The sequence below is a fragment of the Heteronotia binoei genome, chromosome 10, assembly GCF_032191835.1.
Source record: "Heteronotia binoei isolate CCM8104 ecotype False Entrance Well chromosome 10, APGP_CSIRO_Hbin_v1, whole genome shotgun sequence".
Taxonomy (NCBI): domain Eukaryota; kingdom Metazoa; phylum Chordata; class Lepidosauria; order Squamata; family Gekkonidae; genus Heteronotia; species Heteronotia binoei.
This window is the reverse complement of record NC_083232.1, coordinates 74,868,917-74,893,172: the sequence shown is the minus strand read 5'-3', so window position 1 is coordinate 74,893,172 and position 24,256 is coordinate 74,868,917. Positions and strand designations below refer to the sequence as shown.

The 24,256-nt window shown below is 42.9% G+C and overlaps 1 protein-coding gene across 3 annotated transcripts in view; it reads left to right on the top strand.

Moving 5' to 3' along the window:
- The first annotated feature begins 11,160 nt into the window (after nt 1-11,160).
- UBP1 (upstream binding protein 1) overlaps nt 11,161-24,256 on the top strand; it is a 28,898-nt gene continuing 15,802 nt past the window's right edge. The window contains exons 1-8 of one of the 3 annotated variants that reach the window (XM_060247536.1): nt 11,161-11,567; nt 14,677-14,828; nt 16,177-16,253; nt 19,795-19,900; nt 20,102-20,208; nt 20,800-20,952; nt 21,065-21,175; nt 21,611-21,718. In XM_060247536.1, the coding sequence (XP_060103519.1) occupies nt 11,455-11,567; nt 14,677-14,828; nt 16,177-16,253; nt 19,795-19,900; nt 20,102-20,208; nt 20,800-20,952; nt 21,065-21,175; nt 21,611-21,718 (927 nt within the window). In that variant the 5' untranslated portion in view covers nt 11,161-11,454. The remainder of the gene's footprint in view (nt 11,568-14,676; nt 14,829-16,176; nt 16,254-19,794; nt 19,901-20,101; nt 20,209-20,799; nt 20,953-21,064; nt 21,176-21,610; nt 21,719-24,256) is intronic. The other 2 variants (XR_009555856.1, XM_060247537.1) reach the window with 2 other exon arrangements.

The following is a 24,256-nucleotide window of genomic DNA, read 5'->3' as shown; positions in this document are numbered from 1 at the left end:
CAGGTTCAATCCCTGGTATCCGCAATTAAAAAGGGCCAGGCAGTAGATGATGTGAAAGACCTGTTTGAGACCCTGGAAAATGGCTGCCAATCTGAGTACACAAAACTGATGTTGATGGACCAGTGGTCTGATTCAGTATAACGCAGCTTTGAGTGTGTGTGTATTTTTACCTGATCATGGTCTGAGATCTGTTTTATGGATTTTTTAGTATGCTTTGTGGTGCTTTATGCTGTTTGTATGCCCTGACCTGTTTTTAATTGGCTTGTTTTTCATAATTGATAGTTTGCTCTGTTTTTTACTTGCAAGCTGTTTCAGGCAGGACTCTGGGAGACAAGTTCCTAAATAAATTAATGTGTTTATTCTGTCTCTGTGGCATTATACTCTGATGAGATCTTTTTCTTCTCCAGTTCCTGCCCCTCCCAGGCTCTACCCCCAAATCTCTGGGTATTTTCCAAGCAGGAGTTGGCATCCCTAGCTATGACCATCTCCCAGATCACAAAGTCATCATTTTTATTTATTTTATGACAGAGTTACACACAAGAAGTATATAATATAAAATATGTTACCAAGTTGATACAATGGGTATGCAGACCAATTGGGCAATTCCCCTAAATACTAGTATCTAGATTTCCAGTCCACTCAGTCGCAGCTGGGGAGAGTTCAAAGAGCTCCATCACATCTCCCTGGAAAGCATGATGCTCACATTCCTGTGACTGATGGGAAATAGTTTGGTGCACTGCACTACAATCGCATTTGGGTCCTGGTATTTTGCCCCATTTAAATAACAGATCTGTACAACTTTCAAAGCCTGTTTGTATTCTGTCATCCATACTTTACATGGCAAGTCAAATCCTGAGGGCCTCTTGTTAGTGTTTATCAGGTTATGGATATTGGGTGGCAGTGACTGCATCCATGTTTGCAACCTTTTATTCCCTAGAATGACGTTTTGTGATTGCAGGATTTGTGCAGATCTTATTGCTGGGTGTGGGGATCTTAGTCTGGATAGGCTGCATCAGCCATGTCTGGATGGGCATTTATCTGATCTTCATCGTGGTCTCTGTGCAGTCCCACACATGGGTCTTGCCGCTCGCAACGGATCCGTACCTCGGAGTCTCCAGTAGCTCGCCTAGAGCGTTTTTTGGCGCGCTTGCCCTGGGGAGCAGGCATCGACTGCGCATGCCTGGAACAAGTGGGAGGCGCCCCTCCCACTCAGTTTCTTCCTAACCGCCACTTAGACAACACCTACCTTGCTGCGTTCCCTTCTCATCTCGTCTTTTTCCACCTGTGGTATTGTATTCCTTCTCTTATTTTCTTCATTTTCTTCTTTCTTCATCCTAAAAAAGAAAGAAAGCCCTTACCTGTGCACTTTCCTTTCCCTTTTTCCCCTCCCTTTCCCTCCCTTGTTCGGAGCGTATGGAAGGGAAAACTACTTTTAAAAAATGCCAGAGGTGTGGGACTAAAATCCCTACTTCTGACGGACATTCTTAATGTCTTTTTTGCTTGAGTGAACCTCATTGGGTCGATACCTGCCTACACTGCGCCAATTTCGGAAAACAGGTGCAAAAAAATCGAGCAGCAAGCCTCCAAAGTTTTCTGATTGAAAAATCTCTCTGGGCCATGCCTCGTTCCAATTCACTGTCTCCCCCACATCAAGCAGGAGATTTGGCTGCTGTGCAATCCCTAAAAAAGCTTAAGTCCAACAAGGGAACGTCTAAGCACTCCTCAAAGAAGTCCCGGCACCACTCCGACTCATCGACTACAGCTCTGAAAAAACCTCATGACCCAATAGCCAAGTCTACTCTGACGGCCTTATCGACCCTGACAGCTACCATCTCCTCGACTCCTATGGCTTTGGTTCTAACCAGCCTGCACTTTCTTTGGCTTCGACTCAACCATAAATTCCTCCAGAGCTCTCGGCACCGTCCAACATGATTTCAGACATGCCTCAACTCACTCCTAATGTTCCCTTAGAGGTTATTCCGATTCAGTCTCGATCACCTTCAGTCCACAGTGCTGTCCCCTTGGACATTCTTGAACCCGACCCTCTTACTGATCCTCTGATCCTCTCACAGGAGCGTGCACGGTCTCTACTCCAACTCAGGTCTTTTGGGGACATTGGGGTTTCTCCCCTGTACCAGGAGTCTTCCACTCAAGTGTCCACTCAGAATCTCCACTCCTGTTCCCCGGTTCATTGCTGCGATTTCTGCTCCCGCTCTCCATCTCATCGTGACTACCGTGACTACTATTGCACCGGTCAGTATGAATACTCCTTGGTCTCTAGATCTCCATTTCCTCTACACCGTAGAGTCTGTCGTCGCTACTCGCACTCACCTTCAGTTGAGGGATTCAGACATTCTCGGTACCATGAACTTGATGTCACTTCTCATAGAGACTTTGAAGCTGCACTTCCTCGACTCCATGACCTAGAACCCTCACCATCTTGAAACCAAGACACTGCCTACCTTTTGTCTCGATACCATGAACCTTCTCAGTGCTGTGAGTCTTACATGCCACCTCGAATTCATGATGCTCCAATTTTCTCTGCTATGCCTGTGGTACCTGCCACGACTTCGAGCACTCTGCCATCATGACCTAAGCCTCTTCAAACCTCTAATACTATTTCTTCTCCAGAGGACTCTGAGTCTGCACCAACTAAACCCAACATACCTCCTCAGGAACCAGACGACTCTGGATCCGAGAAGGACAGTTCATGCACTTCCGAGTCTGAACATCCACTCGGCTCCCCCGGATCTGACAGTACTCGACCAAACTGTCTTTCCACGTCTGATGGATCTAAAGCCTACCTCAGCCTCATCACCACTATGGCTGAGGCCCTGAATGTGACTCTCCTATTGGACTCACCTAAGATTTCAGATGTAGTGCATGATCTAGTTCAGGCTGATTTTCCTTCTGGATCACTCCTGCCTATGCTACCAGTACATTTGGAAGGACTTCGTGAGGCTTGGAACAAACCTGCCTCTGTTCCACCTACTTCGAAGCGTTTTGATTCCTTGTATAGAATACATGCTCCGGAATCAAAACTTTTGGCCTCACATCCAGCTCCAAATTCCATTATTGTCCATTCCGCATCTAAAGTGAAACCTTCAAGACATCCTACACCTCCAGATCATTAGGGCTGTAACTTGGACACTCTAGCCTGCAAAATTTACAATCTTGCCTCTACCAACTCAAAAGTCAATAATTACTTGGCTTACTTCTCTGCCTACGCCTTCAATCTTGCTAATCAATTCACACCACTCATTCCTTCTCTCCCGGAAACTTCTCAGAGGGTGGCTTCCATCTTAGTTTCCAAACTCTCCAGTGTGTCCAAGCAGCAAATAAATACCATCAGGCATGCTGTTTCATGCTCTTCTAGAGTTTTCACATCCTCGGTTGCGTTACAGTGCCTTGCTTGGCTCCGGTTCACAAATCTGCAACCAGATATCAAGCAGAAAATCGAGGACCTTCCCTTTGATGGTCTTGGACTTTTTCACGCCTCCACTGAAGAGGTTCTCAAATCTGTTGATGACGGCCGTAAGAGAGCTAAGCAGCTTGGAGTCACTCAACCTGTTCCACAGCAGTCAAACTGGCCGAGACCTTGGAAACCAGCATATCAAAGGCGTCAACGTTCTCCAAAACTGTCTGAATACTGGAAGTGGAAAGCCCCTCACCCCAAGCAGCTTTTCCACCAGAAATCATGCTCTCAACAAGCCAAAAAGTCTACCCCACCATCCAAGCAGTCTCCTTGACTTCGCTCCCTGCCCCTTTCGACAGCTGGATCCTCTCTATCAGACCAGACTTTCCCCTTTCTACCAGACTTGGCATTCGATCACCACGGACTCTTGGGTACTCACCATAATTCGTCTAGGTTACGCCATCGAGTTCATTTTTGCCACCACACCATCACCACTTCGTTGTCACTCTGCTGTCTCTTCATCTCCAGCAAGAGATCTTGAACTTGCTCCAAAATGATGCGATAGAGCCTGTTCCCCATCACCACCATGGAACAGGTTTCTATTCACGGTACTTTCTGGTTCCCAAGAGGGACAGGGGCAAGAGACCCATTCTGGATCTCAGGAGACTAAACAAACGGATAGTCTACAAAAAATTCAGAATGATATCTGTTCAATTGATCCTGCCCTTAATATCTCAGGATTCATGGATGGCTTCCCTGGATCTCCAGGATGCCTGTTTCCACGTGACCATCAAACCTCAACATCGCAAATATCTCCGTTTCGCCATGGGACAACATCACTTCCAGTATCAAGTTCTTCCTTTCGGCCTGTCTACCGCCCTGAAAGTGTTCACGAAATGCATGGCAGTGGTAGCAGTTGCCCTGCGTCTTCACAGCATCTGTTTTCCTGTACATAGACGACTGGTTGATAATCGCCCCTACAGCACACCAACTTGTGAAGGATCTCAAAACGACCCTCTCTCTTCTGGCCTCCTTGGGTCTGTGTGTGAATGTTACCAAGTCTCATCTCACCCCAACACAGGATCTACAATTCATAGGTGCTCGTCTTTGCATGTGCCATCACCTCGTCTTTTTTCCCTTAGATCGGGCCCAAACTATTCTGTCGTTGGCCCAGGATGTCATACTTTCTCTGCAATCATCATTCAACATCTTTTGGGCCTCATGGCTGCAACTACTTTGGTACTCCGTTTTGCCAGACTACATACGCGGCCCCTCCAGTTCTGGTTCGTTTGTGCCTACCACTCTTACGTACAACCTCAGAGCACCATCCTTATTGTACCTCAGCAAGTTCTACTCTCCCTTTCCTGGTGGACCGTTCCGAACAACCTGCTCTGTGGAATGCCTTTTGTTCGTCCCCCCCTTCTGCTGTTGTAACTACAGATGTCTCCAAGTGGGGATGGGGAGCCCACTTAGAGGACAAGACTGTCAGAGGTCTGTGGACTGTCTCGGAGAGCGATGCACATAAACTGTCTGGAACTTATTGCTGTTCACAGGGCTCTTCAGTCCTTTCTCCCGTCTTTAACCGACCGACATGTTCAGATTACAACAGACAACATGGCTACAGTTTTCTACGTGAACAGGCAGGGCGGGACCAAGTCTGTCTATGTCGACTAGCCATAGCCCTGTGGGAGTGGTGCATCGAGAACGACATCTACCTGACTGCCATCCATTTGCCAGATATAGAGAACATGTTGGCCGAGTCCCTCAGCAGGATTCGGCTGGACAACCACGAATGGTCCCTCAATTCACGCTATCTGCATCGCATCTTCACATGCTTCGGGGTCCCATGAATAGATGTCTTTGCAATGAGGGCCAACTCAAAATGCCATCGCTTTTACTCCAGGAGAAGCAACGATGCCTTTCTTCATGTTTGGAAAGGACCACTACATTACCTTTTCCCCCCAACTCCACTAATCACTTAATCTCTTGTCAAGATCATTCGGGACAGTACAGATTGCATCCTAATAACGCCATGGTGGCCACGGCAACCATGGTTCACGAGACTCCTTCAGCTGTCTCATCACACCTGCCATCGCCTTCCTTTGGCAGACGACCGTCTCACCCAGAATCAGGGCCAGATATGGCACCACAACATCCAGATCCTGGGCTCACAGCATGGAGAACACGGTCGTAGACTTGTCATTAGATGTTGCACAGGTTATCCTAAATGCCTGGAAACCCTCTACTAGACGTTCATACCAGTGTAAATGGAAGCGCTTCTGTTCTTTTGCGCTTTCTCAACAATTTGATCCAGAGACTGTACCTCTGTCTTCGATTTTAAAATACCTTTTGTCATTACAAGTTTCTGGACTCAGTTATTCCTCTTTGAAGGTTCATCTTTCAGCCATCTCGGTTTTCCAAAAGCCTGTCAATGGTCAGATTGTTTTCTCCCATAGACTGTCCAAATCATTCCTCAGGGGCATGTTACACCTTCACCCTCCTGTTAAACCTATTGTGCCCATTTGGAGTCTGTCACTAGTTCTTGCACAACTTATGAAACCTCCATTTGAGCCCTTAGCTACCTTCTTTCTTGGAAGACTGCCCTGTTGGTTGCACTCACTTCCGGCAAGCGAGCTAGTGACTTGTGTGCATTCCACTCTGACTCTCCTTATTCAGTTTTTCACAGGAACAAGGTGGTCCTAAGAGTGGATCCAGCCTTCCTCCCAAAAGTTGTTTCAAAATTTAATCGAGTTCTACTTCGTTACCCACATTTTTCCCTGAACCTAAAGATTCTGGACAAAAAGCTCTACACAAACTTTCTACGTCAGACAGGCTTTGTCCTTTTACCTCTCTCGTACACAACCCTCCTATAAGGACCCTAGTTTGTGGCCTACAGCAATCCCCACAGAGGGTGTAAAATTTTTATCCAGAGACTCTCTAAGTGGCTATCCAATGCAATTCGGTTGTTCTACAAAGTTGCTAAGCAACTATAATGTACTGGGGTCGGCGCAGTAAGAGACCAGAGTCGGAGAGTCATTTCAGCAAGCTTTACTTCAGGAACACACTGAGCTCTGTTCAAACTTCCCGCTCCTTTATACAATTCTTGCCCCCTTCTGATTGGTCCTTAACTATCTACACGGATTGGCTATTTACAGGGCCCTAAGGGCCTATCAGGGTACAGTATGAGCCTGGGTGTTGATTGGCTACTTATGTTTCAATCCGTCCCCTGATTGGGCACGCTTAGGCCTTCTCTGGAACCCTGGTGTGGAGTTCAAGCTCTGGCTTGTTCAGCTTCCCTCCAAAAGTAACAGTTCTCCCATTTGAGCCTAGGACACAACAGCAACCTTTACCTGAGGGTCTTAAGGCTCATTCAACTAGAGTGGTCTCGACCTCCTCGACCTTCCTGGAGGGCGTCTCCTTAGAAGACATTTGCTCTGCTGCATCATGGTCCTCTCCGTCCACGTTCGTCTCCCACTATACTTTGGACATGACGCCTCCTTTGGCCAAGCGGTTCTCAGGGCCATTTTCCACTGCAGTCATCCCAGGTGAGTGCCTGCATACATTGTAAGTATTTAATTTTTCTTGCCAGCACCCACCTCTTTCTTTGATCTTCAGCTTGCTCATCACCCATGTGTGGGACTGCACAGAGACCATGATGAAGATAAACAGGTTGCTTACCTGTAAACTTATGATCTTCAAGTGGTCATCTGTGCAGTCACATACGCCCACCCAGCCTTCCCCTCTGCTGGCTTTTCTGCTCTGGTTTTGCCTATGTAGACTGTCAGTAGTGGCTGGAAGAAACTGAGTGGGAGGGGCACCTCCCACTTGCTCCAGGCATGCGCAGTCAATGCCTGCTCCCCGGGGAGAGTGCGCCAAAAAACGCTCTAGGTGAGCTACTGGAGACTCTGAGGTACGGATCCGTTGCCAGCGGCAAGACCCATGTGTGTGACTGCACAGATGACCACTCGAAGATCATAAGTTACAGGTAAGCAACCTGGTTTTTTTTCAGTAATCTTTCTATATTCACGAAGAAGAGTATCTTGTCTTCAGAGATGCGGGGTGGGGGAGTGATGTGGCACAATGTGAGTAGCCAATAGGTTGGAGAGGATTTAGTACATCCACTAATGGTTGTTGCTGTTGTGTTGAGCTGGACATCAAGTCTGTGGACATGGGGGCTGTTGAGCCACACTGCAGCACCACATTCTGCAGCAATGTTCCCTCTAAGCTGTGGAGTCTCATGAGCAAAAATTCTACTTTATGAGCTATTGGCATTAAAGTTGTGAGCTGCTGCATAAATTAGAGTGCTCTGGGGCTATTGTTCCTGCACTAAGACAAACATCTGTGAGCTAAAGGCTAAAAAATAGTGAGCTATTTCACACTAGCTCAGCTTAGAGGGAACACTGTTCTGCAGTACTATACACCAACCCAAAAGCTGAGCATCTGTATTGTATCAGATGCATCCCAAGTTGTACCATGTAATTTTTGGAGAATGTTATCTCGTGTGTATTTTTGCTGCTACTTTGGAAAGATTGTGTTTATAGATCAGTTTGTCAAGTGGCATTAAGGTAGACATTCAGTTCACAGTTGGTAAGAATGTTATTGAGATGGAGACAGGATCATTCTATTTTTCCTGGACTTGGGACCAGTGTTCTCTCTAAGCTGAATTAGTATGAGTTAGCTCACATATTTTTGGCCTCTGGCTCACACATTTTTGTCTTAACTCAGGAAAAATGGTCCCAGAGCAAGCTAATTTATGCAGTAGCTTATACCTTTAATGCCAGTAGCTCACAAAGTAGAATTTTTGCTCACAAGTCTCTACAGCTTAGAGGGAGCATTGCTTGGGATAAGCTAGGGGCATAGCCAGGATTTTTAAGTCAGGGGGCACTCTTTTCCATCCACTGCTCAGAAGCTTTCTGGGGTAGGGGCAAAAGCTAGAGGCTCTGAAAGTGGCCAAGTTGAGGCAGCCAACCCTAAAACTTTGGAGTCAAGAAGGGACTGTAAGGGCATCTGAAAGTCAGGGGGCAGTGCTCCCACAGGCCCCCCTATGGCTATGGGCCTGGGCTAAGCTGCCATTTAGGCTAGTAGTCAGCCAAAATTTCAAGGTCCCTAGTCAGTATTTCCTCAGTTCTTACTGCAATCACTGTGTCATCAGCATAAGCAAACTTCCTGGATATCTTGGACTATGGACTAGAAGTATACCAATCAGCCTGTCACATAGCCGCAAAATGTATAGCTTTTAATGCAAATCTTTGAGCAAGTGTCTTCAGAGTTACATAAAGAGAATTAAAAAGGTAAGAACTTCCACTTCCATTTTGTAAATTTTTATGTACGACGTTTTGACATTGTGCAGAATGAGGCACAGCAGAGGCTTTGCTTCAGGCCTGAGCCTTGTGAGTTGTCAGGGGGAAAGTATTAAGATGATTTTGCTAGGCAACAGCTCACAGCAAGTACACAAAAATTTCCCTTACTCATGACATGCCATTACCAAGGCTGTCATAGCAAGGACATCCAAGATGGAAAGTAGCTTAAGAGCATCCTGTTGCCAGGTTGCCCATGACAGGTGAACTTTGAATGAGAGAGATTCACTATGAAGAGCCAAAAGCATGAATGATCCGATTTCAGATTAAATTTCTCCCCCACACCTACACACTCAGAACTGAATATCTCCTCAGTTCAACTCACCATCGTCTCACCAGAAAATGCTCTTTTCACATTACCCAACAATTGAATAGTGTCACAATATTCACCAGAAATCCTATCTGTAACAGCAATGTACTGTGGTAAGGAACAAATCAAATTGTGGATAATGTTCTTTTATCATTGCTGTAATTTCTCTGGATGTTACAAGAGCATATCACAAATGGGAAATGTGAGAGAAGAGAAACCCTGATTTTTTTATTGTCCAAATGTATTCCAAAGCCACTTTTAGTAAGTGGCATTTATGATTCAAAAAAGCACCACTGTGGGAGAACACCTTTTGCTTTTTTTTTCTCCTGTATAGCACATTACATTGCTAAGAAGCAAGCTACTTTCTAAACCGAACAGCATCTTGCCTCTCTGACACTTACAGAATTAGAATAAGAATTAGAATAAGTTGCCTCCCAATCCATGCACAGGACCTCCTCTTCTCTCCCCTGCCAGCCATGTCCCTTCATTGGTAAATCACCACTCTGTGCACCCACTCTAACCAATCCTCCTCATAGTCAACTTTGGTTGCAGCAGTGGCAGCACCAGTTGCTTGACTCTGCCCCCCTGAGCTGCATTTGGAGGAGATGGGAGGAAAAAACCATCACTCCCCAAGGCAGATGGTAACAGTAAGAAATGCATTTATTTCACCCCTGCTACCATATAAATTGTGTCACATTTCTTTCAGAATGGGGATAGGGACCCAGAAACTCAACCCAAATGCATAGGTCGAAGGTTATGCAAGTCACCTTAATTCTCAACAGTTTTGATCTGAAGGGAAAAAACCTCCACCAGAGTTAATGTTGATCATTAAATTTCGTTTAGCTGAACATTTGATGTGACTAAGAAACTAGTGGAAGGGAACAGAATGGTGGATCATTGGACAGTTATTTGTATTATTCGTTTATATTGCACTGTCCTCTATTTTTTGTACTGTTTTTCTAATTTTGTAATTTACCTTGAGTCTCAGTGACAGAGGCAGCCTATTAGTAAATTCTGAATAATTTGGAAGTGCATTTAAATTAAAGATGCCAACGTCACCAATACTGAGTTGGGAATGTCATCACATTTGAATTCAAGCTGGAATGTAATTATTATGTGTGTGTCTTTTTATTACCATGTGTGTGTTTTCAAATAACACCTCAGGAAATAAACATTAAATTCAAACTTTCATTGAGACACCGTCGTAGCGGTCAGCAAGTTTCCCTTAGGACAACTTTGGGACTTCGTTAGAAGATGAAGGCCTATAAAGCTCCTAGCACAATGTGTTACATTGTGCAATGCAAGACGGACCCACACCTTAGCCTTAGGGCCCTTCCCTATAGGGGCAACTTGCGTTGCATGCTGGGTCTTGCAGTCTTTTGTTTCTCTTTGCTGCCCGCCACGGGATCTCGCTCATAACTTGTGTAGGTGGAGAGGGGGTGGCGGTACGCTCTGATTGGCTGAAAAAAAAACCGCCCTCCTTTCCCCCAGCCTCCGAATAGCCAGCCGGGCTGCCTTTCAAAACGAGCGTCGAGCAACGGGCACTTCAACCGCCTCCGCCAGCCTCTGAATAGCCAGCCGGGCTGCCTTTCAAAACCAGCGTCGAGCAACGGGCACTTCAACCGCCTCCGCCAGCCTCTGAATAGCCAGCCGGGCTGCCTTTCAAAACCAGCGTCGAGCAACGGGCACTTCAACCGCCTCCGCCAGTCAGCAGGGATGGAGAGAAGCGACAGGGCGAGGAGGATGTGGACGCCATGTTAGCGCAGGCTCCGCTGTTGTCGTCGCTGCCGCCGCGCGGCAGGAAGGAGGCGGGGACGCCGGAGCAGCTCGGTGTATCCGGGGAGCCTTTGGGGCTTGCTAGGCGGGGCCCAAGCGGAGGTGGCGGCTGGGGCGGCGGCGGGTGGGTCCTCGCTCTGCTGCTGCAGAGGGCGGCGCTGATGCGGTTGGTTGACGGCGCCTCGGGTCCGGGAGGCGGCTGCTGAGGAGGCGGCAGGAGCTGGGCCGTGCGACGCGGCGGGTGGAGGAGGCGGCCGGCGGCAGCAACAGCGGCGGCAGCAGCTAAGGACGGGCGCAGGATGCCGCTGCTGAACGCCGTGCTGGTGCTGCCTCCCGCGGCCGCCGCCTCTGCTGAGGGAAAAGGGCTCCCCCGCGGCTGAGGCGCCCTCCCGCTCCCTTCCCCCATCCTCCCGAGTTTCCGTTAACAGCCGCCGCCGCCTCCTCCTCGCTTTTCCGTGCCGGCACCTCAGCCTGGCCAGGCGGCCCAACGCCGTGCCTCCAACCGCGGAGAAGGAGCAGGAAGAGAGGCTCCTAGTACCGCCGCTGCCGTTTCCCTGCCTTCCTTCCTTCCGTTCTCTCGAGGCCGCCGGAGAAAGATGGCGTGGGTGCTGAAGATGGACGAGGTGATCGAGTCTGGGCTGGCGCACGACTTCGACGCCAGCCTCTCCGGCATCGGGCAGGAGCTCGGGGCTGGCGCCTATAGCATGAGGTGGGTGTAACGGGGGGAAGGAGAGGCTCCCCGCCATGTGCCAGAGGAAGAGAGGTCTGGCCGAGGGAGAGTTCGTCGCTGGCTGCCTCGCTTCAGCCAGTAGAGGCCTTCGCTGGCTGCCTATAGGTTTTCTCTTATTGCCTAGCATGTTTGGCTTGCCTACCCCACGGAGGGAGAGGGCTCCTGGGGAAGAGGCGGCATTGCCTGTTTTGCTCCTGTTGTCTTTCTGTAGGCTCGTCCCAGTTGCAATTGGCTGGCCCCCCCCCCCCCCCATCTGTAACTGGGCACTCTGTTGTTTGACTAGGGCTCAAAATGCGAAGGAGGCCAAGGGAGGAAGATCATTTGAGGCAATGATCCTCGCAAAAGGTTTGGAAAGCCTTATTTGGCTTCCAAGCGTGTACTGACACCCTTTCTCATTTGTATACGAGAAAGGAGTCTCTGGTTGTACTGGAATAACAGGTTCTAGGTAGCCTAAAGAAACCCCCCATGACGTCCTTCTCTCAGACGCTGCTGGCCAGACTTGTCATGTTGCACTAAAAGGTGAGCCCAGAAGCATAACATTTCAGACAGGTGTATTCTTTTCAGTTCTGAGGGCTCTTCCTGACTGCCTCTAACTTAAACACAAACTAAAGTAGTGTTTTTTCTGTTCATTGACGCCTGTGGCATGATTACAGCACTGTGTTTTCTGCACTCATTTATGTTGAATCTACATAAGCTGTAGTGTATAAAAAAAGGACTTCCAGCTTGTTCTAGAGGTGTGGTGGACGTACAGAAATTATTTCAGAACATCACAGTACTGTCAGATTGATAAAGGGATGGATATTTAATGTGAACATTAGCTAAAGGGGGAGGGAGAGTTCCTGCAGTGTCAGTGAAGTGTTGAGAAGAGAGTAAAGGACATATTTTTGCTAATGAACTTCTAATTCAGTTTGTTCTGTTTTATCTGTACTGTAAACTATTGTTATGTGTTGTATTGGCTCAACGTAACCTTAGATCTTTATTGTTTTAATATGTTTGTGATTGACTGGTCTTTTCCTTATCTAGTTATACTGGGGAATCCGCACATTTTGTAGTCAATCAGAAATTGTGGTCACTACTGACTTGTCTGTCTCTCTGTTTGAAGGAGAGATTGGATCTGCTGACTTTCAGGGGCACTCAGAAGCAGCCTGCAATCTTGCTGTTTCCAAGCGATTCATAATCATTTTGTTGTGAGCAGATACTTTTGAATTCCATTGTGATCTACATTGATCTGTAGAAATTCAAATAATCTGTAAACCACAACTTTCTAGCAATCTGGGTTAGCTGATGATTTCAACAAGGAACAGATTGTGTCTTCTTCAGCTGAAACTTTATATGTGAGCTCACTCATGATAGCTGTTCCATGATTCATTTTGTGGATAAGAATATTTTGTGAATCTGTTTTTGATCTTTCGACTGTATACCAGCAAAACACAGTTTTTTTATAATTTTGGGTAACTTCAAATATTTTGGTAGTAATTACTTCACTGCTTCGTAATATATATGGATTGAAATATATAGATGAAAGATATTAAGCTAGCTGAAGCTGCTAACTTAAAAGTTGTTCCTAAAACCTGTCACCCTTCTGATTGAATGCTTGACAATCAACAGAATGCAGGCATTACGAATAAATACCCCGCTACATGTTTAAAACCAGATAGTTTATAACTGGAAACCAATTGAATACATTTTGTAACATAATAGATTATCAAAGTGGTATGTATTTGGATGCCTAAGAAACAAACCATTGCATACTGCTAATTAGGATTTTTCTTGCACAAAATTGACAGTTTGTATAATATGGCAAAATGTATTTTGAAGAGAGAAATAATATGCATAAAGGCGTGTGACTGGATCTGTCCTGATGTGATGGTACTTCAGTGTATCCTGTCAGGGCATTCTTGATAACCCTGTTCCAGTAAAGATTTTGTCAGGAGTAGCCAGTCGTTTGAATTTCACTTGACATGTGGATCAGTAGTTAATGTATCAGTTACTTAACACTTGTTTGCATACTCCTTGATAGGTGGAATACAATGAAGGTTTGTCTACAGTAGATAAATGGTGCATTTGTTGTTTGTCCATATGGTTCAAGGTAGTTTTATGTAAACTGTTAAGTTCATACTGCGTGCAACTATCTGACTTGGGCTAAAAACACTGCTTCAGTAAGATTTCAGTATTGAATTGGTAATTCAGTATGTAATTTTGATGGTCCTGGTTGCAGCTCTTGTCTGTCATACTTTTGTGGTGAACATTTTTATCTTATTTTAAGTTCAAAATCAGGTAGCTTGTGATTTGTATATAATCCTTAAATTCCACTTGAAATGTTGTTTATATACTCATGTTCCTAGACCATTAAGCTGAAAATTTGAAATGCTATATGTTAAGGAGCTGTAGCTAACTGCATAAATGGTAACTGACCACAAACTAAAGTTTTGAAAGCCTATGTGAAGCCCTAGAAATTGAGGTGGGTAGAGTCTGGCCATATATCTGGGTGCCTGTAGTTTAAAGGAAACTTCTGTGATCTCTTTTTTGATAGTTTCTCTCTTTAACTTTATGTAATTAGGAGTTGTTTTCAGTTTGCAATTAGTGAGTAGTTTTCTTTTTACCAGTGTAATATTTTTATGGAAATTTCCAAATATATACATTTTTAAAGAGAAAAATTGAGGAAAAAATTGTTTTCACTATGAAGTTAATTAAAGGCCTGATTTTGTGGCATTTTTATACACTGCAAGTGAGAAGCTATGTGCTGTGATTACATATGGATAGTGACTACTTCAATATGCAATTTTGACCAGTGTTAAGTTTAGGTGGCTGTTGGGATACAGTAAGTTTGAAAGAACTGAGTTATTTTCTGAAATAAAGCAGATGTGCTTCAGGAATGTATCACAAAATACAGGGCCTGTCTGATTGCATTTCATGTGTTTTTTGCTACTGCACTGTTGTCATCATCACTTACTGTCTTTCTTCCCCAAAGGGACAGTGTAAGTCATGGGTTAAAGCTGATGAATGACCTATTTGGTCATTAGCATTTTTGTTTCTACCATAAATAAAACTATGCATCTGGAGATATTATTTTTTTTTCTTATTTCAGTGATGTTCTGGCTTTGCCCATTTTCAAGCAAGAAGATTCTAGCCTTCCACCTGATAATGATGCAAAACATCCACCTTTTCAATATGTTATGTGTGCTGCAACATCTCCTGCTGTCAAACTGCATGATGAAACCCTTACTTACTTAAATCAAGGTGAGCATTGCTCCTGTAAGCAAGGTTTTATTGTAACATTACGATTTAACACATTTTGAAAGTTTGAAAATGTAGCAATAACATGAATTTGAAATTGTTTGCATTAAGGAGGTTTGTTATACCTAGAGATGCAAAAATTCTGGAAATTATGAATTCATAGGGGAATCTTCCCCCCCAAAGAAATAGGTTAGTTTCCCATCAAACCTAAACTGTTACAGATTTAATAATTTAAAATGCAACATTTATAACTTTGTTAGCATGTACATGTTTACTGTTTGGTATAGTCATGGAGTTTAGAAGTATAAATGTCTTTGTTCTCTATTTTTTTAAAAAAGTTCAAGTATACCAGATACTTGAGAAGTTGTGAACTGCTGCATCCTGTGCTACCATAGCATAAAGGTCTTATTTTTGCTGTCTGAGAGATAAAAATAAAAGTTGAAGGTAGAAAACAAATTTTGTAGTAAACAAGTGTATTGTTCATTAGTTAGGACTACTAGTATGTTTGAATATTAAGTAAAACTCATATAACACTGAAAATATTGAACTCTTTCATAATTATTGTCTGACATTATAGCATGTTGCTGTCAAATTATTTACATTCAAGTAGAAATATTCTTCGCAAAGTTCTATATGTCTACAGTATACACTGAAATTACTATCTAATGCTGTCAAAAAATTTCATACTACACATTTTGAATAAAATCTTATTTTTCACTCATGGCAAAAGGGGGAGATATTTCATGGGAGTTTTTTCTTTCTTTCTTCAGTGCTCATCTTTGTGGTTTCTGTGCTGAGAGGACTGCACATGCATAGACCAACCACAGAGATTAATCTAAAGCTTCCCAGAATTTTCCAAGCACTTAGAATGCTCTTCCTCCCCTCCATCTTATGTCAGCATATTCCTGCCCAAATCGACATGTGACTGAGGCAGGGAGAGTGCTTGTTTCTCAGTCCTCTCTTTGCTGTTGTGAGGATCTGTGCTAGAGTTTTCTGTAAGTTGTCTAGGTGCTTTTTCTCCCACTGATCAATCAATAGCACTTTTCAAGAAGTGTGGGAAATGCAAAACAAATATGGCTCAGTCAGATTTAGTTATTATTTATTAAATTAGACATTTAGGTCTCCCTCTCCTGAAAAACAGGGCTCAGGGTGGCTTACATCACAATAGAATTCCAATACAATTTATAAGCTACAGTTAAACATTCCACAATTTAAAATATAAAATGTACTTAAGATATGTAACCCAGTTCAACCCATCTGATGGCGAAAGTTTACAGGACATGTCACAGCCTCATTTGGTGAGAGGATGGGTTTTACATAAATAACATGTTTGTTTGTTTCCCCCTAAAAGGTCAGTCCTATGAAATACGTCTGTTAGATAATCGAAAAATGGGAGATATGCCAGAAATTAGTGGAAAACTGGTAAAGGTATGTTGTTGGCTCAGCTATGATTCCTGTCTCCTTGTGTCTGCCATGGAGTCCCTTTGGGCTGCTCCCAGTACATTTCTGTACTTTGGACTTTAAAAATGCTTATAGGAGACTGTTTGCACACCCAACTCAGTTATCTGTGAAATTTCTGAAGGTTCTATAGAGCTTCGAACTTGCTAGCATCCTCTGAATGACTAGCAGAATAACTAAATCCTTAAGCTATTACAGAGGAATTTTTGCATGTGTGATGGTCCCAATAACCTTACTAGGAGAAACGGAATTTCAGTTTGTTTGACAAATATGTGTGAGTTTAAAAGAAGGCTATTATAGGTTTAACTTTTTTCTCTTAAGTGATTGATGTTTTTTATGTATGTTCTAAGTAAGTCCTATAAACACCATGTCGGCCAGTATTATTATTCCAGTATTAGAGTGGGGATTGGGGTAAAGAGTGTGTTAAGACTGATATCTGAATTAGAGACTTTAGCATACTTCATGTTCTTTATATGCCATGCTGACTCAAGCCTGTAATTACTTCGTGTTTAAAATCAGATGTATAAAAGCTTGAATCTTCAGCTTGGAAGGAGCATGCAAACTCATAAATTAGTGCATGGGAAGGGGATGCTGAAGTTGTTGTGCTCTGCAGGATATGTTGGCCTAAAATCCCAGTTTTAGAGGCGAGGATGGATAGAAGTTACATTTCAGTTTTTCAGAATGTTGAGGTATTTATTTTATCTAATAAAAGGAGCTGTAAATATTTATCATATCTGGAAAAATATATCCTAATATGCCTGTCTAGTTGATAAGGAAATCTTGACTCTTGATTTCCAGACTTTCAATCTGTTGATGTTACCTGAGACTTCAAAATATGTGTTAGGGCTGTAGTCAACAAAATAATTCAATGCAAATGTCATAGGATATATGAGCCAATTTAGGTGAACGATACTAGTATGTTTCCAGCCCAGTTGTTTACATCTCTTCTGGGCATCAAAAAATAGACTAAAAGGGGGAGCCTGTAGTGTTTAGGAAATCCTTAATGAGAAACAGTAGTATTGGGAAGCAGAAATTATGTTAAAAAGTACTGTTGGCTTCAAAATGCACATTCTTGCTGCTGGTCAGTAATCATTCATACAAGGTGTCTGCTTGGTGACCCCATTTCAAGCTAAAGCAGAAGCACCAGACATCAGGTTGATGGATTTATAGAACCTGGAACTGATAGGAGACATTCTCATTTTGACAAACTCCAGAGCTGCTTGGCAGGAGTGGAACTTCCTCCATCGTAACATAGTGGATTTTCACTGAGTCCAACTGAATCCAGATTGCAGTGTTAAGATAGTAACTAATTCTGCTGTCTTCACCCTATATAGATTTGGCCAGTCACATAGATAGTATGTAGTCCTTTTTTATTGGTGGTGTTTTCCTGATGCCCTCTTCAGTTTTCTCTTTAACATGCAGTTTTAGCCAGTCCTGTAAACTTGACTGAGCTCTTCTCAACCGAGTACAATGTGCAGGGATGGTAAATGGGCAGTAAAATCAGTAAAAGTCAGTTTTTTTCATTTTGGTCATTAATTTGTCAGGGTTTTTTTAAAAAAAACAACTGATCAGTAAAGTTAGTATTTCTTTGTTTTTTGTGAGGGCAAACTGGTGTTTTTTTGTTTTTGTTACTGCATTTGGGGAGGGAGAAGAGGACAAGAAAAACTTGTGGATGCAGTGTGGAAAACTGTTGAGAAACAAGTTCATTGCTGACTTCTTTTTTCAGCAAAAAATCCCCAAAGAAAGTAACAGCAAAGACAAGTCTTACTTTACAGTAATGTTTTGTTCTCATTATTATTTTATGTATGGTTTTAATATGTCTTATTATTTATTTCTTAAATTTGATTTTTATAGCACCCATTCCCTGTAAACAGGACTTGGGGCAGTGTACAATAATAAATAACGAACATATTATATAGGTTAAAACTTTAAAATTACAATAAAATATTCGTCAAATTTGCTCAGATGGTGATCTGAATTTTCAGTTATACTACCATCTTGCGAGGAGGGGATGTGCCAGCTGGATGACTGCTCTCACTGTCCTCAGCCAAATGCCTGACGGAACATCTCTGCCTTACATGCCCTGCAGAAGTGCATTAAGTCTCACAGGGCATGGATGTTACTAGGCAGGGAGTTCCACCAGGTTGGGGTCAGGGCACTAAAAACTATGGCCCTGATTGAGGAGAGCTGGATATCTCTCGGGCCGGGGACCACAAGCAAGTTCTTATCAGCGAAGCATAAATACTCTTTGGGGGATATTCCAGGAGAGGCAGTCCCAAAGATACATGAGTTCTAGACCATTAGGGGCCTTAAAGATAAGCATCAAAACTTTGAACCTGTTCTGGTGCTCAGCTTGTAACCAGTGCAGCACATGCAGCACAGATCAAATGTGTGCTGTTCTCAGCGACCCAATAAAGATGTGTGCTGCTGTATTCTGTACCAGCTGGAGTTTCCTTATCAGTCTCAAGCCCACGTAGAGTGAGTTACAGTAGTTCAATCTGGAGGTGACCATTGCATGGATTACTGTGGCTAGGTCAGGGTTGGACAGGTAGGGAGCCAGTTGTCTGACGTGGTGTATTAGAAAAATACCACTCTGGCAACATTTGTGTTCTGGGCCTCCATTGATAAGGAGGCATCCAGAATCACATCCAAGCTCTTGACAGTTAAGGGCATGCCATCAAGAGCTAGGAGTTGGCACCCAAACCCTGAATCAGTCACAGAACCTGCTTAGCCACAGAACCTCCATTTTAGTACAATTCAGTCTCAACCAGCTCTGCTTGAACAATCCTGCCACAGGCTCCAATCCCTCAGTCAAAACTGAAGGGGTGGTATCTGGCAGGCTACCCATCAACAGTTATTGCTGGGTGTCATCAGTGTACCAATGACCCCCCCACACACCTGAAACTTTTCTGCTATTTTATTATCTGCAGTATATAATCAGTTTTAAAGGGGAATCCTTTTTATGTCTTAAATTTTGTGCCATAATGAAAACATCCTATCATAAAAATGTTATTTTCAAAAGAAAGGTGTGCAGTGGCTGGCTATGGGGATGGTGGAGTCCAAGTATTTTTAATGAAGTTTTGGTTTTACTTTAATAAGCTGAAATTAAATTGTCCTGTAATATGTCAGTTTGTGATCAAAGTGGGTTTTTTTATGTTAGTAAAATCAGTAATTTTGACCCATTGACTAGACTCCACCCCTGAATGTGGTGGGTTTGTTAAGCCCCTAGTGTTCAGAGAGCTTGGGGGACTGTAACTTTATCCTCAAATTCTGCACTGTTTCACCCCTATGCAAATGAGATTGATCTTTTTTTTTTCTCCTGTAAAGTACACAAAGAATTTGCAGTCACTCTGGGAAGAGAGTGTTGCAGTCTGAGGAGGAGCTCATAGCTTTGTAGTACATTCCTGCATCTCTGTATGGTGACTTGAAGCACATGGTGCTGAGAATTTGGGCACAGAGTTGGCAAATGTATTTTTGCTAAATTCCATGTATAATTATTTTTTTCCACTAGAGTATCATAAGAGTTGTGTTCCATGACAGAAGACTGCAGTATACAGAGCATCAGCAGCTAGAGGGCTGGAAGTGGAATCGTCCTGGAGACAGACTACTTGATTTAGGTATGTGTAGAATTAAGAAAAACTATTCACATCAAGAGCATCATTGCTGTTTCTAAGGTATTACTATCCTCAGCATTCTAGTTACTAAGTCCACAGCAAGTCTATAACTTAATTTAGGAAGATCTTTTTATAACAGTTATCCTCTTATAACAGTATCCCAACTTCCCGAGAGATTGATTTCCCTAATGCTTGTATTTATAGATATTCCTATGTCAGTTGGAGTAATCGATATACGGACAAATGCAAGCCAGCTCAATGCAGTTGAATTTCTGTGGGATCCTGGAAAACGAACATCTGCCTTTATTCAGGTTTGAAGCTCTAACTTTTACTTGAGGCTGGTACAAGCTTGAAACTCTGTCCTGTGTTGTAATATGATGTTAACTCACTATTGCAGTATTACTTATGTTTTTAATAATTGACAATTGAAATATAAAAGGGTGCTGATAAGTCAGATAAAGAATCCATCTAGTCCACCATCCTATGTCCAAGCTCACTAATGGGAATGAAAACAACAGCACTGCCCTGCTCCCGTCTGCAGAGAGATATGTTTAGGGAGATAATGCCTTTGAATGTGAAAGTTCCATTTTGCTGTCTTGGTATATAGGCTTATCTTGTGTTGATGGATGTGATATCTTCTGTGGACATCTAGTATGAATGTATCCGATTCTTTTTTACAATTCATTTAAGCTGGTGGTTTTACTGTTCTTAGCAGTGGATTCCACAGGTTAAGTTAGTACTATATATGCAGCACCAGTCTCTGAATCCAAAAACTGCGATGGGAAGAGATTTCAGAATTTATCTCTGCATCAGTTGACTAGATCACAAAATCTTCTTTCCCAAGAAAATAATAACAGTGAGAGACAATCAGCACATATACTGTGTCTGTCTTTCCCCCCCAGGTACATTGTATCAGCACTGAATTTACGCCTCGCAAACATGGAGGTGAAAAAGGAGTTCCTTTTAGGATTCAGGTTGACACGTTTAAACAGGCTGAAAATGGCGAATACACTGATCATCTGCATTCAGCTAGTTGCCAAATTAAAGTTTTTAAGGTAAGTGACATAAGCAGAGGTCTTCTAAGATGGTATAGAAGATAAATTTGGAGTAGTATGATTAATTATATAACATTTTCAACATGTTATCTGCCTCTAACTTAATTTTTAGCCGAAAGGGGCAGACAGGAAGCAGAAAACCGACAGAGAAAAGATGGATAAACGAACTGCCCCCGAAAAGGAAAAATATCAGCCTTCATATGACACTACAATTCTCACAGAGGTAATAAGAACATTTATTGGTAGAGAATAAAGTATGCATAATTTTAATAAAAGCAGCGAGTTGGTCAGGGTGGGATATCAGCTAACATTTGACAGGTTTCTTCATAAACAAAATACCTGTAAGATTTAGGATCAAGTGGAATTAAATATTAAAGCATTTGAGGATACTTCTCAGTGCTTTTAAAAAAAAAACTGTTTTAAGATTTGCTTCCTCGTCCCATTTGGGCCCACAGTGTTTTAGAAATTGTTGCATTTATGGGTAGAGAAACTGTTGAAATTTATGGGCAGAGCCTCACTGGGTTTTTGCATTTCTTTTTATTTAAACACCAGTGAGTATTCCATAGCTTTCTGAAGATCACAGTTTTTAAAAGGCTTTGAAATTTTTCCTCACTGTATAATGAAAAGAAATTGATCCACATCTTTGATGTTTGTCCAGATGAGGCTTGAGCCTATAATTGAAGATGCAGTTGAACATGAGCAGAAAAAGTCCAGCAAGCGGACTTTGCCAGCAGACTACGGTGATTCTCTGGCAAAGCGAGGCAGTGTAAGGGACTTCTGCTTACTTTTCATTGTGCAAGTTATCTTGTGCAGTGTTAGATATAGGACCAATTTCCTTTACTGAAGTTAAACAAACAAACAAAAAAGATTTTATCTGCTATGGCTTAATTCATGTTTGCAAACCCACAAATTACTTCAAGCATATGTCTTAGTGAGAAATACTTCCTAAATCTAACACATAAGAAAAATGTTAGTGGTCCTGTGATTTATTAAAAGCAAAGAAATTCAGTTAACTCATGAAAAGGCTGTATTGAATAGCTATGTTCTTGAAAGCCATTTTCTCATATGTAATTAATACTGTGAGGAATAGAAATGTCATTGAGTTAAAGTTGTATTTTTCTGTGTTTCTACACAGTAGTTTTCCAGTCCTTGCGTGTGTCATAAAACATCTGCAATAGTGATAAGTTTTTCTGATTACTACCTCTCCATTTCTGATCACATTACTGTTTAACAGAGCACTTGCTAAGAGCAGGTAATTAGATGGTATTTCCTTGGGTAGAAATCAAGACCAGAAAATGAACGTAAAGATAAAATCATTAATCTTTTGAGAGAAGTTCATATAAGAACATAAGAGAAGCCATGTCGGATCAGACCAATGGCCCATCCAGTCCAACACTCTGTATCACACAGTGACCTATATATATATATACACACACACACACACACACACTGTAGCTAATAGCCACGGATGGACCTCTGCTCCATATTTTTATCCAATCCCCTCTTGAAGCTGGCTATGCTTGTAGCTGCCACCACCTCCTGTGGCAGTGAATTCCACATGTTAATCACCCTTTGAGTGAAGAAGTACTTCCTTTTATCTGTTTTAACCTGACTGATCAGCAATTTCATTGAATGCCCACAAGTTCTTGTATTGTGAGAAAGGGAGAAAAGTACTTCTTTCTCTTTCTCCATCCCATGCATAATCTTGTAAACCTCTATCATGTCACCCCACAGTCGACGTTTCTCCAAGCTAAAGAACCCCAAGCGTTTTAACCTTTCTTCATAGGGAAAGTGTTCCAAACTTTTAATCATTCTAGTTGCCCTTTTCTGGACTTTTTCCAATGCTATAATATCTTTTTTGAGGTGCGGTGACCAGAATTGTACACAGTACTCCAAATGAGACTGCACCATTGATTTATATAGGGGCATTATGATACTGGCTGATTTGTTTTCAATTCCCTTCCTAATAATTCCCAGCATGGCATTGGCCTTTTTTATTGCAATTGCACACTGTCTTGACATGGGAAGTAATGTGCAATATGCAAAATTTGCTCTAGTCAGCTACAGGCAAACACACAAAAACACACACACATCCCCCAAGTATAACACTTTAGAAAGTCTGCTCAGTTTAAAAAGACAGGAAGTATAAGCTACATGCTAGTGCAGTATATGGAACACAAGAAGAAAAGAGAAGCTTTACCTATGCAAAAAAACCCCCAATATTAGTGACCAAACATAATAGAAAATTTTTGTTCATTTTTTTTCTTTTAAAAATACGGTAATTGCTCTTCTAGAAGATTATTGACTCAGACTATTTAGTTTCCCCCAACATATTAGTTAATCACCAGTATCCTGAGAAAACACTTCAACAAGTGTCTAAGGTAAAAAGTAATGCCATTTCAGAACCAGAAGACAGCTAGTGCAATGTAAGACAATTGATGAAAGACCTCAGTACTCATGTATAGAGACAGACAATATATGCTTTTACAGATTTTTGGAGCAGCTGTAGTGTGGAGTGGATATATTGCTTCTGGGATGCATATTTGCTTTGTAGGAAATAGTGTAGAGGGAAGCCAAGAATTAACCTACCTTCAAAATTGAGCTTCTTGCAAATAAGAGCAACTACAGTCACTTCTACCAGCCAGTGTGTAGTTGAGTGCTATCATTTTTATTAAGCTCTGTGAGTAGGTGGTGTAGTCATAACACGCTAATGCAGCGTTTCCCATTTGCAGGGTCGCGACCTGGTACTGGGCCACGGAAGCCTCTACCTGGTCACAAGATAAGCCAAAGCTAGCCCCGCCCCCAGCAAAGCATGAGCTCTGCTCTGCTTCCTTTCTTTCTTTCCCGTCTCTCTGTTGTGCAGAGAAAAGCTAGGCTTGAAGCCTGAGCTTCGTTTTCCTTCCTTTCATCCCCCAACATCTCTGTGTTCTGCAGATAAAAGCTAGGCTTGAAGACTGATACAGGCTGCAAGCCTGAGCTCCATTTTCCTTCTTTCCATCCCCCAGTGTCTCTGTGTTGGCCCTTGACCTGGAAGTGACACCACAGGACATGACATATTTCCTGTCTCCTGGCTCCACCCCTGAATTTTAGTGGGCCATGAAGGAGAAGTGTAAAAACAACCAGGCCACGATGGGAAAAAGTTTGGGAAACCCTGCCCTAATGCATTTCTAAAAGAGAACCTGCTGTGAATGGCATCAAGCTTCATGTGTGTGAGATAGTACTGTCAGTAATCAGTCTTATTCCCATTACTGGGGAGGGACGGTGGCTCAGTGGTAGAGCATCTGCTTGGGAAGCAGAAGGTCCC